Source organism: Chlorocebus sabaeus, chromosome 2 (assembly GCF_047675955.1).
Source record: "Chlorocebus sabaeus isolate Y175 chromosome 2, mChlSab1.0.hap1, whole genome shotgun sequence".
Taxonomy (NCBI): Eukaryota; Metazoa; Chordata; class Mammalia; order Primates; family Cercopithecidae; genus Chlorocebus; species Chlorocebus sabaeus.
In genome coordinates, this window is record NC_132905.1 from 67247343 (window position 1) to 67264146 (window position 16804).

The 16804-nt window shown below is 51.9% G+C and overlaps 1 protein-coding gene across 1 annotated transcript in view; it reads right to left on the minus strand.

The window, feature by feature from the left end:
* Nucleotides 1-16804, minus strand: part of MTCL2 (microtubule crosslinking factor 2) — an 85932-nt gene that overhangs the window by 58205 nt on the left and 10923 nt on the right. The window contains exon 2 of the mRNA XM_007964121.3: nt 5562-5786. Within this exon, the coding sequence (XP_007962312.3) occupies nt 5562-5786 (225 nt within the window). The remainder of the gene's footprint in view (nt 1-5561; nt 5787-16804) is intronic.

Genomic DNA, 16804 nt, shown 5'->3' on the forward strand with positions numbered 1-16804 from the left:
TCAAGACCAGACTGGCCAACACGGTGAAACCCCATCTCTACTAAAATAATACAAAAATTAGCTGGGTATGGTGGCGTGCCTATAATTCCAGCTACTTGGAAGGCTGAGGCAGGAGAATTGCCTGAACCCAGGAGCTGGAAGTTGCAGTGAGTCGAGATCACGCTACTGCACTCCAGCCTGGGTAACAGAGCAAGACTTCGTCTCAAAAAAAGAAAAAAAGCAAGAGCATCCCCTGGCCAGGCAGCATTCTGGACTCCATGTGGCTGAATCCTCCTACAAACCTCAGGAGGGTTGGAATGTCACCCCCACTCTACAGATGAGGAAACTGAGGCTCAAAGAAGGGAGGTAACCTGCACAGGTCACCTAGGAATTAAACCCAAAGTCAGAACATTTTCTCCAGCAACATCTATATCTGAGGAAGAGGGTGTGCTCCTGGTGTGTCCTTGGCTTCCTACAGGAGTCACTTTAGATAAGAATTCAGATCCCAGATTCCCTGGACCTGAACTCCTCGTATCCAGCCTCAGCTCCTGAGGGGTCCTGGGAATCTGCATTGTGAACAAGCTCTCCTGGTGATTTTTATCCATCCAGGGAGGCTGAGATCCTGGCCTATACTCACGCCCAGACTACTAGTCTACTACTACTACCAACCAGTCCTACTAGTCTACTACTACTGCTAGTCCTACTGACGTAAGTATACACAGTAAGTATAAGTTCTTCTGAGCAATAAGAAAACCACAACCAGACCAGGCACGGTGGCTCACACCTGTAATCCCAGCACTTTGGGAGGCCGACGTGGGTAGATCACCTGAGGTCAGGAGTTACAGACCAGCCTGGCCAACATAGGGAAACCCCATCTCTACTAAAAATACAAAAATTAGTTGGACAAGGTGGCACATGCCTGTAAACCCAGCTACTTGGGAGGCTAAGGTAGGAGAATTGCTGGAACCCAGGAGGCAGAGGTTGCAGTGAGCCGAGATCACACCACTGCACTCCAGCCTGGGTGACAGAGTGAGACCCTGTTTCAAAAAAAAAAAAAAAAGAAAAGAAAAAAGAAGAAGAAAACCACAACCAATACATATTTATTTCCAGACCTAGTGTTCATTACTCTCTTCACTTGAATTATTTCATCCTCACAAAAACCTCTAGAGGGAGGGACTCATTTTATGTCCATTTTCCACACGAGGAAACAAGCTCAGAGATGTGAAGGAACTTACCCAAGGCCACACAGCAAACAAGTGGCACAGCGGCTCTCCACCCCGTGACCTCACCCTCCTCATGCTGGGCAAAGGCCCCACCGAGGTTCTGTAGGTCCTGTCAATGGTGAGGACCAGCACAGAGGGAGAGCCTGGGGGTTGAGGGGGGGCACTGAGGCCTGTGGTTTTATTCATGACCCCCCCACCCCCACCCCACCAATACCCCTCTGCTCCATAAAACCACTGGAGCTCAAAAGCCCTGAAGATTCAGCTGGTCAAAAGCCACATTTAACAGAAGGGGAAAATGAGGCACCAAGCTGTAGGGGCCAGTCAGGACATGGGCCAAGGAGCGGGCAGAGCAAGTCGGGGGAGTCCCCCAAGCAACGGGGAAGGCAACATTCCGATAACTTCCCCAAACCCCCAGAACGACCCCAGCACATGGGGCTCAGGGTGGTGATCAGAGGAGTCCATCCAGCTCAGGCCCCAGGCCAGCAGATGAGCTCAGCGCTCCAGCTGCAGGGTGGGGAGAGGAGGGAAGGAAGGGGCAAGAGAGATGCTGATTGGCTAATTCAAATCCCAACAGAAAGGGCCCCTCCTCTCCGCCCAGACTCCCGAGAGCCACACACCCGCTCCCTACACCAGCTCCCCACCCCCTCCTCCCCGCCGCTGCCGCCGCTGCTCTGGCCCCACCCACGGAGGTGCCGCAGCCTCGCGGCTCGCTCCAGGTCCCAGCCTCTCCTCCGCCCCTTCCTCATCTTTCTGAAGTCTGACATTTTTTTGTGTCCCTCCCAGAAATCCTCCACTATATAGGCCCAAACGCAGATTCCTCTGAGCTTCTCCAGTTATTCCCTCCCCCTCCCCACCTCCTCCCTCCTGCCTTCCCCCACCACCCCCCACCCCTCCCAACCCAGTGACTGGAATCTGAATATGCCCGGGAGCTGCCCTGTCAAGTAGAGGTACGCTTTGAACTTGGAAACTAACTCACTTTTTTTTTTTTCTTTTAGAGAGCGACAAGGTTTCTCTCTGTCTTCCAGTCTGGAGTACAGTGGTGCAATCATAGCTCACTGTAACCTTTAACTCCAGGACTCAAGCAATCCTCGCGAATAGCCGGGACTATAGGCACTTACCACCACACCCCGCTAATTTTTTTTTTTTTTTTTTTTTGGAGACAGAGTTTCACTCTGTCACCCAGGCTGGATTGCAATGGTGTGATCTCAGCTCACTGTAACTTCGGCCTCCCAGGTTCAAGCGATTCATCTGCCTCAGCCTCCTGAGTAGCTGGGAGTACAGACCTGTACCACCACACCCGGCTCATTTTGTTTTTGTTTTTGTTTTTTTTTTGAGACGGAGTCTCGCTCCGTTGCCCAGGCTGGAGTGCAGTGGCCGGATCTCAGCTCACTGCAAGCTCCGCCTCCCGGGTTCACGCCATTCTCCTGCCTCAGCCTCCCGAGTAGCTGGGACTACAGGCGCCCGCCACCTCGCCCGGCTAGTTTTTTGTATTTTTTAGTAGAGATGGGGTTTCACTGTGTTAGCCAGGATGGTCTCGATCTCCTGACCTCGTGATCCGTCCGCCTCGGCCTCCCAAAGTGCTGGGATTACAGGCTTGAGCCACCGTGCCCAGCCTCATTTTGTATTTTTAATAGAGCTGGGATTTCACCATGTTGGCCAGGCTGGTCTTAAACTTCTGGCTTCAGGTGATCCATCCGCCTTGGCCTGCCAAAGTGCTGGGATTACAGGTGTGAGCCACCACCCCCAGCCTCTGCTAGTTTTTTTTATTTTGTAGAGACAGGGTCTTGCTATGTTGCCCAGCCTGATTTCCAACTATGGGCCTCTAGCGATCCTCCCACTTCAGCCTCCCAAAGTGCTGGGATTCTGGGATTACAGGCATGAGCCTCCACCTCTGGCAGAGACATATCCATTGGTTGTCTCATGTGTAGAATAGCACCACAATCCCATTGTGCACCAACAAGACCACAGGAGGCGCCAGCGGCTTCCTGGAGCAGGCACTCCTGTTTACTTCCCCTGGCCCTGCTGGCCTCTGAAATCCTGGCTCTCCCTGGTCCCTTAATGAAGGTCTTTCTTTTATATTCCACTGGAAAGGCTATAGGGCTTGAGTTTGCCAGTGTCTTTCAACAGAAGGGACTTCTCCCCAGGTAAGTGTGTGACCGACTCCCATCCTGCCGTTCCCCTGGGTCCTCACAGGGGCCATCTTTTGCCACCTTCCTCTCTACCCCTTCCTGGCTCAGGCCCACTTCTCCCTTGGACTTTCGCTCAGAAGTCACCCCTGCAGGAAGCCTCCCTAGGACCCCATCCCAGCTCCTGCTGTCACTGGATCACACTGGGCTGAGTTCCGAGGGCAGGGGGCCGGGCCTGGGGGCCCCGGAGTGCTCACCACCAGACCAGAGCTTCCGAAGACAGGCAGGGGGACATCCCACCCACCTCCACCTCCATCTGCCAACCTCCCACCCACGCTTCCCCTGCTTCCTGAAGCAGATGGCAGTGAGGCCAAGCTGGAAGCTTGGGAAGCTGATGAGCCTGGGCTCTGCCACTAACACACTGAGTGCTCCTTGACCTTGGGCAGGTATTGCCTTTCTCTGAACCTCAGATTCCTCATCAAGAAAATGGAAATAATAATAATAGCTAACATTTCTGAGTCCTTATGCTGGCATTTTATCCACATTATTTCCTTTTTTTTTTTTTTTTTGGGAGACAGAGTCTTACTCTGTCACCCAGGCTGGAGTGCAGTGGTGCGATCTCAGCTCACTGAAACCTCCGCCTCACAGGTTCAAGTGATTCTCCCATCTCAGCCCGAGTAGCTGGGATTACAGGCGGGAACCACCACACTCGGCTAATCTGTGTATTTTTGGTAGAGATGGGGTTTCACCATGTTGGCCAGGCTGGTCTTGAACTCCTGATCTCAGGTGATCTGCCCACCTCAGCCTCCCAAACTGCTGGGATTACAGGCATGAGCCACTGTGCCCAGCCCACATTATTTCATTTAATCTTCATAGAACCCTGTGACATAGAGATTGCTGCAAACCCATTTTATGGATGAGGACACTGAAACAGGTGACTTTGCTCAAAATAATAAAGTTCAGATATATTGGAGCCAAGATTTAAACCAGGCTTGACCAACTCTAGGCCTTCACTACTTTCTTTTTTGTTTTGTTTTGGTTTGGTTTTTTTGAGACCGAGTCTCACTCTGTCGCCCAGGCTGGAGTGCAGTGACACGATCTTGGCTCAGTGACACGATCTTGGCTCACTGCAAGCTCCGCCTCCCAGTTTCACACCATTCTCCTGCCTCAGCCTTCTGAGTAGCTGGGACTACATGTGCCTGCCACCATGCCCGGCTAATTTTTTGTATTTTTAGTAGAGACGGGGTTTCGCTGTGTTAGCCAGGATGGTCTTGAGGGCCTCACTACTTTTCATTAACATAATTAAGGAACCTCTGCCTAGCACCATGGCTCATCCTTGTAATCCCAGCACTTTGGGAGGCCAAGGCAGGAGGATCACTTGAGCCCAGGAGTTTGAGACCAGCCTGGGCAACATAATGAGACCCCATCTCTACAACATATAGAAAAATTAGCCAGGTGCGGTGGTGTGTGCCTGTAGTCCCAGCTACTCAGGAGGCTGAGGTGGGGGAATCCCTTGAGCCCAGGAGGTGGAGGCTACAGTGAGCTATGATCACATCACTGCCTGATGCCTAGGCAACAGAACAAGACCTTGTCTCTAAAAAAACAAAGAAGGAAAAGAAACCTCCATGGAACTGTGCAGGGACAAATTGGAGCCTAACACTAGGTGTGTGGTTGATAATAAATAGTAGCTTCTCAGCCGGGCGTGGTGGCTCATGCCTGTAATCCCAGCACTTTGGGAGGCCAAGGCGGGCGGATCACCTGAGGTCAGGAGTTGGAGACCAGGCTGGCCAACATGGTGAAACCCTGTCTCTACCTAAAAATACAAAAATTAGCTGGGTGTGGTGGCAGGTGCCTGTAATCCTAGCTACTCGGGAGGCTGAGGCAAGAGAATCGCTTGAACCCGGGAGGCAGAAGTTGCAGTGAGCCAAGATCGCACCATTACATTCCAGCCAGGGCAACAAGACAGAAACTCTGTCTCAAAGAAAAAAAACAAAAAACAAAAACAGTAGCTGCTGTTAGTAGGAAGGATTCATATTATAATATCATTTTGGAGCACCCTTGATAGAAGCCCTGTGGATTCACCAGGAATTCCTACTTAGATGAGGAAACTGAGGCCCAGAGAGGTAGTAGAACTTGGCCATGGACACACGAAAGTGACATGCAAGGCCAACCTGGGCCTCACTTAGACTTGTGGTCCCATCCCAGCAACAAGGGCACCCGGGCCCAGGCTGACCTTGACATCCTGCTCCAGACCACGGATAAGCTCGCCGTCCACCTGGCCAGTCTGGGCGGCACGGAGACTGCGGCGCTCGGCTTTGCGCAGCCGGTATTGCAGGATGCGGCAGGTCTTGCTGGCCTGGTCCAGCTGCTGTCGCAGCTCCTGCAGCTGATACACGTCCTCCTCCATATAGACGTCCCGCATCTCCAGCATCTCGGCCCGCAGCTCCTCAATCTCGTCCTGTGGAGGAAAGGAAGGGTCAGGTTACTGGGCCCACAGTAGCAGCTAGGAGGCCTGAGTGCTGACCACACCCAGTGCTGAACGAAGCACAGTGGGGGACCTGGATGTGGCAGGCTGAATGACAGACCTCCAAAGATGTCCATGTCCACATTCCCAGAATCTGTGAATGAATGACAGACCTCCAAAGATGTCCATGTCCACATTCCCAGAATCTGTGAATGTTACCTTACGTGGCAAAAGGGACTTTGCAAATATGAGTAAATTAAGGATCCCAAGACAGGGAAACAGAAGCAGAGGCTGGAGTGAGATGCTTTGATGCTAGAGGAGGGGGCTGTGATGATGGAGGAAGGGGGTGCCTCTAGAAGGCAAGGAAAAGGATTTTGCCCTGGAGTCTTCCCAAATAATGCAGTCCTGCCCAAACCTTGACACCTCCAGGATCAGAGGATAATAATCTGGTGTTCTTTTTTTTTGAGACAGAGTCTCACTCTGTTGCCCAGGCTGGAGTGTAATAGCGCGATCTCAGCTCACTGCAACCTCCTCCTCCCTACTTCAAGCGATTCTCCCTGCCTCAGACTCCCAAGTAGTTAGGATTACAAGTGCCCACCACCACACCCAGCTGATTTTTTATATTTTTAGTGGAGATTTCGCCACGTTGGTTTCGCCATGTTGGCCAGGCTGGTCTTGAACTCCTGACCTCAAGCGATCTGCCTGCCTTGGCCTGCCAAAGTGCTGGGATTCATTACAGGTGTGAGCCACCACACCCAGCCTGGTGGTCTTTTAAGCCACTAAATTTGTAGTGATTTGTTACAGAAGCAACAGGAACACACTGGGGAAGCAGGAGATGCCATTTAAGAAACATGGATGAAGCCGGGCACGGTGGCTCATGCCTGTAATCCCAGCACTTTGGGAGGCCAAGGCAGGCAGATCACAGATCGCGAGGTCAGGAGATCGAGACCATCCTGACTAACACGATGAAACCCCGTCTCTACTAAAAACACAAAAAAATTGCCAGGCCTGGTGGTGGGCGCCTGTAGTCCCAGCTACTCAGGAGGCTAAAGCAGGGGAATAGCATGAATGCAGGAGGCGGAGCTTGCAGTGAGCCGAGATCGCGCCACTGCACCCCAGCCTGGGCGACAGAGCAAGACTCCATCTCAAAAAAAAAAAGAAAGAAAAAAGAAATATGGATGAGCATCAACTATGTAAGTACTAGGCCCTGTGCTAAGCGCAGGGGTAGGGAGGGACAGTGGGTCCAACCCTTTCTATATATTCTGTATGGAGCCCCAAGTTTCACCAGGAAGATACACAGTAAACCAGCAAATAACAAAAAACACCTGGCTGGGCTCAGTGGCTCACACCTGTAATCTCAGCACTTTGGGAGGCCAAGGTGGGTGGATCATTTGAGGTCAGGAGTTTGAGACCAGCCTGGCCAACATGGTGAAACCCTGTTTCTACTAAAAACACCCAAAAAAAAAAAAAAAAAAAAAAGAGCCAAGCATGGTGGTGTGTGCCTGTAATCCTAGTTACTCGGGAGGTTGAGGCATGAGAATCACTTGAACCCAGGAGGCAGAGGTTGCAGTGAGCCGAGATTGTACCATTGCACTCCAGCCTGGGAGACAGAGTGAGACCCTATCTCCAAGAAAGAAATAAAAATAAAAAAACCTCAGATGCTGTTAAGTGCTATAAAGACAAAACCAAAACGAAACCAAACAACATGAGTTATATGACAGAGTGATAGGGGAGGGTGCTATGTTAGGGGACATGATCAGGGAGGCCATCTCTACAAAAGAGACATTTGAGCTGAGACAAGAAGGAAGAGCCAGGAAAGCTAGGGGGAGAGGTTATTCCAGGCAGAGGGAACAGTGCGTGCCAAGGCTCAGAGGCAGGAAAGATACAGCAAGGTACAGCAAGGTGTGTGTGTGTCAAGGTACAGCAAGGAGGCCAGGGCAGCTACTGGGTTAATTTCAGGCTGAGGAAACTGACAGGAGTCAACCACCTGGGGCTTTGAAGGGCAAAATAGAATCTGGGTTTGGGGTTCGCTTGTTTTGAGATGGGGTCTCACTCTGTCACCCAGGCTAGAGTGCAGTGACAAAATCTCAGCTCACTGCAACCTCTGCCTCCCAGGCTCAAGCCACTCTCCCACCTTAGTCTCCCAAGTAGTTGGGACCAAAGGCACACAACCCCACATCCCGCTAGAGAGAGAGAGTGTGTGTGTGTATGTGTGTGTGTGTGTATGTGTGTAGAGACAGGGTTTTGCCATGTTGCCCAGGCTGGTCATGAATTCCTGAGCTCAAGCAATCTGCCCAGCTCAGCATCCCAAAGTGCTGGGATTACAGGCATGAGCCACCATGCCTGGCCTGGGTTTGCATTTTAAGCAGAGAGGGTAACAGTATGACCTCACTTCCTCAAGGCAGCTTCTGCTACCGCTGTCATCAGCTTCCAGCTGTTCCTCACTTCTTTATAATCATTATTAGCAAATCTGCAATTCTATGTTTAATAGTTTGTCTCCCAGCCAAACCATGAGTGCCTGGAGGCCATCCCATTTGGCCTAGCAGGTAGTAGGCTCCCAACAAATATTAACTGAATGGATGCATGCATGTTTAGTTAGGTCAAAAACAACAAAAAAGACATACCAATGTGCAACAATCATTAGATACTAAGTGTAAAGGGGGAGGGAAGTAGAATTACGCAGAAGAAATGCATAATTATTATGTCTCATACAAATGTGCAAACCCAGTCACAAATGGGAATAACACTTACCCTTAGTGTGACCGAATGATTTAAATAAGATTGTATACTAAGAAGGGAAACTGGCCAGGTGCAGTGGCTCACGCCTCTAATCCCGGCACTTTGGGAGGCCAAGGCAGTCAGATCGCCTGAGGCCAGGAATTCAAGACCAGCCTGGCCAACATGGTGAAACCCTGTCTCTACTAAAAATACAAAAATTAGCCGGGCGTGGTGGTGGGCGCCTGTAGTTCCAGCTACTCGGGAGGCTGAGGCAGGAGAATCGTTGGAACCTGGGAGGCAGAGGTTGCAGTGAGCCAAGATCATACCACTGCACTCCAGCCTGGGCAGCAGAGCCAGACTGTCTCAAAAAATAAAAAAAGAGAAACAGAGTCACCAGGGATGGATGAACTGCTAAAGGCATCCCTGAGGAGCCAGGGGAAGCACTGAGGATGGCGGTGATGGAAGCAGGGGTTGGGGGGGTCTAAGGGGCAAAAAGGCCTCTGCAGGTCCTGGAGAGGGGAGATCTGGAGAGCCGGATTCCTCAGCCCTCCCTACCTGCCTTTCCCCAAAGGAAACGGAAAGGAAGGGACTAGGAAGTGGGGTCTCGTATTCCTCCCTCCTCATGCTGCCACTGGGAGGAGGGAGCGTCCACTCTGCTCCTGTCGGAGGGACCCCTCTGGTTTCTGTCCGAGCACCCCTCACTATACCCCCGCTGGGGCTGGGAGGAAGAGGGGATCTGACCTTGCGCCTGGGAAAGGAACAAACATGGGGGTCTCTCTCTTCACTCCTGCCTGCCCAGAGGGCAAGGACAGCTCTGCTCTTCCAATGGTCAGCCTGGTAAGATGGCTCCCTGTGAGGAAGGGGGTATGGCTGGGGTTGCCTCCGCCCCCTGAGGCTGGATGGATTTAATTCAGGGTCGGGGTTAGGGAGCCCTACCCTCCAGGCTAGTTCTCAGAAGCTTGGGAGGTTTTCCTGCCCATCGGTTTGACTCCTGGGGCTGCAGAGGAACAGTCACTCGGCCAGGCCCCCCCCACCCCCATCCTCATAGACACACAGACTCACTACCCCACCAGCACACCATGTGGACAGAACAGAGTGGAAAGGAGGAAGTGGAACAGTAAATGATCACACCAGTTAAAAAATGAGGAAGTGAAGGATCCACGCGCTGTTTCAGGCAGCTGATGAAGGAAGCATGAAGGAAAGAGAACTCAGGAAGTGCAAGCCAGTTGGCTAAATCCAGACTAGGCCAGCCTCCAGATGGATCTGTGTTCAAATCCTAGCCATGCCGATCACCAGCACCTCACTTATTCTCTCTAGAAAGTTAAAATGACAGGATATGGTGATGGAAAGAATAGGAGGGTCTAAGTGGACCCCAAGCTCAGGCTGAACCAAGGGGAAATGCACACAACCCTATGATGCTGGGCTACATTAACAGATGCACGACATTCAGATCATGGGAGGTGACGTCTCTCACATAAGATCACACCCACAGCGCTACAGTCATTTTTGGAATCACTTTTTTTACCTTTTAAATAACTGATTTTCTTATTTATAAAACAGGGCAGGCCGGAGGCGATGGCTCACGCCTATAATCCCAGCACTTTGGGATGCCAAGACCGGCAGATCACGAGGTCAGAAGTTTGAGACCAGCCTGGCCAACATGGTAAAACCCCATATCTACTTAAAAATACAAAAATTATCCAGTTGTGGTGGTGCACGCCTGTAATCCTAGCTACTCAGGAGGCTGAGGCAGGAGAACTGCTTGAACCCGGGAGGCGGAGGTTGCAGTGAGCTGAGATCATGCGACTGCACTCCAGCCTGAGCAACAGAGCGAGACTCTGTCTTGGAAAAAAAGCAAAGTAAAATAAAATAAAATAAAGCATTGGCAGGGCACAATGGCTCACTCCTGTAACCCCAGCACTCTGAGAAGCTGAGGCAGGAGGATCACTTGAGCCCAGGAGTTCAAGATCAGCCTGGGTAACATAGTGAGACCTCATCTCTACAAAAAATAACAACAACAACAATAGTAATATATTACATCCAAACAGGCCATGACTTTAAAAATGGCTATCATTGGCCAGGTGCAGTGGCTCACGCCTGTAATCCCAGCACTTTGGGAGGCTGAGGCAAATGGATTACCTGGTCTGGTAGTACACCTGTGGCCCCAGCTATTTGGGAGGCTGGGGTGGGAGGATTGTTTGAGCCCAGGAGGTTGGGGTTACGCTGAACTATGATTGTACCACTGCACTCCAGCCTGGGCAACAGAGCAAGAACCTGTCTCTAAAAAAACAAAAAAAGTAAAACATGATCGTAGAGACAGTTGTGAAAATAGAGAAAACAGGCCAGGTGCAGTGGCTCATGCCTGTAATCCTAGCACTTTGGGGAGGCCAAGGCGGGCAGACCATTTGAGGTCAGGAGTTTGAGACCAGCCTGGGCAACTTGGTGAAACCCTGTCTCTACTAAAAATACAAAATTAGCCAGGCGTGGTGGCAGGTGCCTGTAATCCCAGCTACTGAGGCAGGAGAATTGCTTGAACCCAGGAGACGGAGGTTGCAGTGAGCTGAGATCATACCACTGTACTCCACTCTAGGCGACAGAGCGAGATTCTGTCTCAGGAAAAAAAAAAAAAAAGAAAAGAGAAAGAAAATATAATCCGTGCATAATTCCAATACCTGAATCACAGTGGCTCTCAAAGTACAGTTCCTGGACCAGTAGCATCAGCATCACTGGTGAATTTGTGAGAAATTCTCATGTCCCAACCCAGACTTGCTGAATCAGAAACTCCTAGGGTGAGCCCCCCAGGGGATTCTGATGAAGGGCATTTCCTTCTAGCCTTTTTTCCCCCCCTGCTAAAAGGGCAAGAGTCAGATCTCTGAGGACAAGTCCCCAAGCCAGGGCCTGACACAGAGCAGGATCTCAGTAAGCATCCTTTGAATAAGTGAATGAATGAATGATAGTTCTCACATGAGCAGCTGTCTCCCCAGGGCCTGCCCTTCACCACAGTCAATTTGTGACAGCGCAAGATGTTGCATTCATGCCAGTTCCATCTCTCCAGGGGGGCCTAGGCCTCTGCGGGGCTAGTCCCAGCTGCAGGCAGAATGCCCGTCAGCCCCTGCTGGCACGGCCCCACGTGAGAGGGTGAGCTGACAAAGGCAGGCTTGTGGCCCCAGGCTGGGTCTGCAGGGACGTGGGCGGGAGAGGCTGGCAAATGCAGGACTTAGGCAGGGGCGCTGAGCTTTCGGGGCCCCAGGTGGGGCTAGGAGAGAGGCTGCTGGAGCTTGGGGAGGGGACCCAGAGGGCGGGCCCTTGTTCTGTTCCAGAGGTTCACAGTCCTCAGGGAGCCTAAGAATGCTCTGGGGCTCTGCGGTCACGCAGTCTGGGCCCCCATCCCAGGAGAGCTCTCCAGTGACAGATCCAACTGAAGGAGCTGGGGGTGGGAGGCCTTGGGAGGTGGGGGTGAGGAGCACAGGCTTCCCAGCTCCTTCACAGACAGCTCAGTGGTTCTGAAGAGCCTCTCCCAGCTCCCAGACCCCCTAACTGTGTGGAAATGGGGAGGGAGAGGCCCAGCTCCACTGGACTCAGTAGGCCTTGTGGCTATAGAACAAGGTTGTAGACATGGTGAAACCTTGTCTCTACTAAAAATACAAAAATTAGCCAGGTGGGGTGGCTCACGCCTGTAATCCCAGCTGTTTGGGAGGCTGAGGCAAGAGAATTGCTTGAACCTGGGAGGCAGAGGTTGCAGTGAGCTGAGATCACGCCATTGCACTCCGGCCTGGGCAACAGAGTGAGACTCTGTCTCAAAAAAAAAAAAAAAAAAAAATCCCCTCAACACCACCCAGGAAACCCCAAGCCTCATCCTCTGCCAGACAACAAAAGGGCACAGTGCCTGGTAGTGCCCACCTCGGAGCCTTGGGACCCCTGACCCTCAGCCCCAGCACGGCCTGGCCACCTCCTTCAAGTTGACCTCTTCACCTTAAAGGCTACTCTTGAAGCTAACCCAGACTTTTTAGCTGGACTGGAAACGGGGAATAGGAGCATGAGGGAGGATGGGAGACCAGGGCACCCACACTGCTGCCAGGATAGGCAGTGCTTCCCTTTCTAGAGAATGCTTTTTTGATCTGATTACACAGTTAATAGCTGTTTTTGGAGAAATCTGAAGAAGGTAGACGGCTTTCTATCTCTTCTACCAGTTCTCACCAGCTTCTGCTTCAGGTCCAAGTCCCTTTACTGGGCCCTGAGCCAGCCCCTGGTCTCCTCCCTACTCCTGCCTTACCCCGGCCCTCCAGCATCCAAATAGGCTGTGACTTTAAAAATGGCTACCACTGGCCAGGCACGGCAGCTCATGCCTGTAATCCCAACAATTTGGGAGGCCGAGGTGGATGGATTACCTGAGTTCAGGAGTTCGAGACTAGCCTGACCAACATGGTGAAACCCCATCTCTACAAAAAAAACACAAAAAAATTAGCCAGGCATGGTGGCGGGTGCTTGTAATCCCAGCTACTCGGGAGACTGAGGCAGGAGAATCGCTTGAACCCCAGAGGCAGAGGTTGCAGTGAGCTGAGATCACACCACTACACTTGAGCCTGGGCGACAGAGACAGACTGTTTCAACAAACGAAACATGGCTACCACCTATTAGGAGGCTCACTAATTACCAGGCCCCAGCACAGGCAGTACGTGCATTACCGGTTGACAGTTTCATCCTCTTACCAACCCTGCGAGGTAGGTGCTGAAAATGTTCCTATTTTGCAGATGAGAAGACGAGGCTCAGAAGCTTCGTAGAGCTGCTTGAGCTAGGGACCTGCGGTGCTGGATTCCATACCAGCCACGTGGCCCTGGGTCAGTGCGTCATAACTGTGCTCTTCCAGATTGTTCAGCTATTCCCTCTGATAGAATGGCCTTTGCCAGGCTGACTCCCAACTATCTCATCCTTCCAGAACATTTCCTCCCCGCAATCTGATTCAGACCCTACACTCTGAAATCTATGGTCTGTTGTGCTGGTAGTTTTAGGTTGTATTTGTCTGTTTTCAAGTCAGTCTTCCCCAAGAGCTAGGGAGAAGGGCTGGGGCTGGTTTGTGTCTAGTCCCCAGCATCACCCAGGGCAGGCCCTGTCACTGTCTATGGGTAGATGTAGGAATTAAAGCCCCTAGTGTCCCTGGGGAACTCTGATATGACCCCTACAGACCACATTCTAGAAACCCTAGATATGCCAAGGCTGGCTCAGGGGCGGAAGCTGCAATCTGAGCCCACCTAGCTGCCATGGGACTCTGTACTGCCTGGGCCTCCTACTCCACACCTGTTTCCCACCTCAAAAGCCACCTCCAGCAGAGCGCGGTGGCTCACACCTGTAATCCCAGCACTTTGGGAGGCCAAGACGGGCAGATTACTTGAGGTCAGGACTTCGAGCCCAGGCCTGGCCAACACGGTGAAACCCTGTCTCTACAAAAATACAAAAAATTAGCCGGGGGTGGTGGTGCACACCTGTAATCCCAACTGCTCAGGAGGCTGAGGCAGGAGAATCGCTTGAACCCAGGAGGTGGAGGTTGCAGTGAGCCGAGATGGCACCACTATACTCCAGCCAGGACAACAGAATGAGACTGTATCTGACAAAAAAAAGAAAAAAGCCACCTCCACCAAGAAGCCTCCCTGACTGCCCCAGGGCAGAGCCCTTTTGTTTGAACAATTACTGAGTACCTATGGTGGGCCAGACCCATCACCAAATTATTGGATTTAATCCTTATGATGGGCACTCTGCTCCCAACTAATTTGTACAGTGAGTGATTTTTTCTAAAACCATGTTTAAAATGTGGTTAAAACTGTTTAAAATTCTCCAGTGATCACCAAAACCTGGGAACCACCCAAATGTCCCTCAGCTGGTGAATGATAAACTGTGGTACGTCCACACAATAGAATACTACTCAGCGATGAAAAGGAAAGAACTGCTGACACCTGCAACATGGAGGAAGCTCACATGCAGGAAGCTTAGGGAAGGAAGCCAGACTGAGTATGCTACACACTGTATGAGTCTATTTTTGACACTCTGGAAAAGGCAAGGCTATAGAGACAGAAAACAGTCCCAGTGGTAGTCAGGGTCTGAAACCAAAAGAGGAACTGACCTCACAGGGCGAAATTTGGGGTGTGAAGAAACTGTTCTATATCTTGGTTGTGGTGGTGGCTACAGAACTGGCTGCATTTGCCAAAATTCATTTTATTGTATATATTTGTACAACTGTATATATTGTATATATATGCCCAGTACACCTGACCTAAAACCCCAAAAAGCAAAAAGCAAAGCAAAACAAAACCTCCAGTGACTTTTTATCACACACAAAAGAAAACCCAAATCCCATCATAGGGCATACGGGCATACAGGTGCTGTCTGGCCTGAGTCCTGTTCACTTCTCCATCTTCATCTCTCTCGACTCCTCCTCTCACTGGCAACACAGCAGCCACTTGGGTCTTAGGCAACCAGCAACTGCCTCACCTGTCCCACCCCAAAGCCTTTGGCCTTGCAGTTTCCTCTGCCTGGATTTCCCTGCCCCCATCTCTGCACTGCTGGCTTGCCTTCTGCCTCAAGTCTCCACTGAACTGCCACCTCCTCTGAGAAGCCTTCCATGCTCCTCTAGTCCCATTATGTCCATCTTAACCCCTTGTTTCTTTCTTGGCGTGTATCACAGGTTTATTTGTGATATTCATCATTTTGTTTGTTTGCCTGCAGAATGTCAGTCTCTACCACTAGAATGTGATGTCAGGAGGACAGAGCCCAGCACAGTGCCTGGGACACACAGAACAGCTCAATAAAGAGGTGCTGAATGAATACACAGGCCCTCAGAGGGGAGGAGAATCCCCCTGTTCTATTCCCCTACAGAAAACCACTTCTAGTCCGCACTCCTGTGTCTGAATCTAATTCCTTGATTCTGTGAAGCTAATGCCCACGGGTGCTTTGGACCCCAGTGGTAGGGCTCAAATCCCAGCCCAGCAACACCCAGGCCGCAGCCCTGCCAGATTCCAAACCTTACCCAAATGTACCACCTCCTCCCCAGGTTCCAGGGGCCCAACAAGCCCTCCGATGGGCAGACCAACCCAAAAGAATGACAGAGCTGAGCTGAGAGGCCCAGAACCCTCACTCTGCGCGGCAGCAACCACACTATAGAGGAACAGAAGCCTCCGCCTGGCCCGCCTGCTCCCACATTGCCCCGGCCACCATGGTCCCTCCCTCAGGCCGAGGCCTGGGCTGCCTCCCATCTGCCACCCTGGCTCTGGGCCACTCATCTCCTGCCCGGGCCCAGGCCACTCACCCCAGCCCCGGAAGGGCTGCTTTGCGGAGTGGGCCGGCAGTGGCCACAGGGGCGGCATGCCAGCCCCACCCAAGAGGCCAGGGCAGCCATCTGCCATCCCTTCTGCCAGTCGCCCAGGAGTCTGTCAAGGCTCCAGATGAGATCATCGTACTTGGACCCCAAAAAAGGGTATGCAAAAAACTCCGCAGAGCTCCACTTCTCAGCTCAAATGCAAACACTCTGGGCACAGCAGCAGGGGAGGAAACCCAAAGACTCCATCCCTTCATACCCAGGGACACAAAGGCCTCGAGAAGGACAGGGGACAATCCCACAGTCCCTGGAGGGGATAGCACTGAGCGGGCGGGGGGGCTCTGGGCACCTGTCTCCCATCCCAGAGCTCAATTTAGCTTAGCATCCTTGGAAAGAAGCTGGGGTCCAGTTTTTGGGGAGTTGCATCAAAGGTCCTGATGAGGCCGGGCGCGGTGGCTCACACCTGTAATCCCAGCACTTTGGGAGACTGAGGCGGGTGGATCACCTGAGGTCAGGAGTTCAAGACCAGCCTGGCCAACATGGTGAAACCCCATCTCTACTAAAAATGCAAAAATTGGCCGGGCGCGGTGGCTCAAGCCTGTAATCCCAGCACTTTGGGAGGCCAAGACGGGCGGATCACGAGGTCAGGAGATCGAGACCATCCTGGCTAACATGGTGAAACCCCGTCTTTACTAAAAAATACAAAAAAAAACTAGCCAGGCGAGGTGGCGGGCGCCTGTAGTCCCAGCTACTCGGGAGGCTGAGGCAGGAGAATGGCGTAAACCCGGGAGGCGGAGCTTGCAGTGAGCTGAGCCTGGGCCACAGAGCGAGACTCCATCTCAAAAAAAAAAAAAAAAAAAAAGCAAAAATTAGCCAGGTGTGGCAGCACATGCCTGTAATCCCAGCTACTTGGGAGGCTGGGGCAGGAGAATCGCTTGAACCTAGGAGACAGAGGTTGCAGTGAGCCAAGATCACACCATTGCACTCC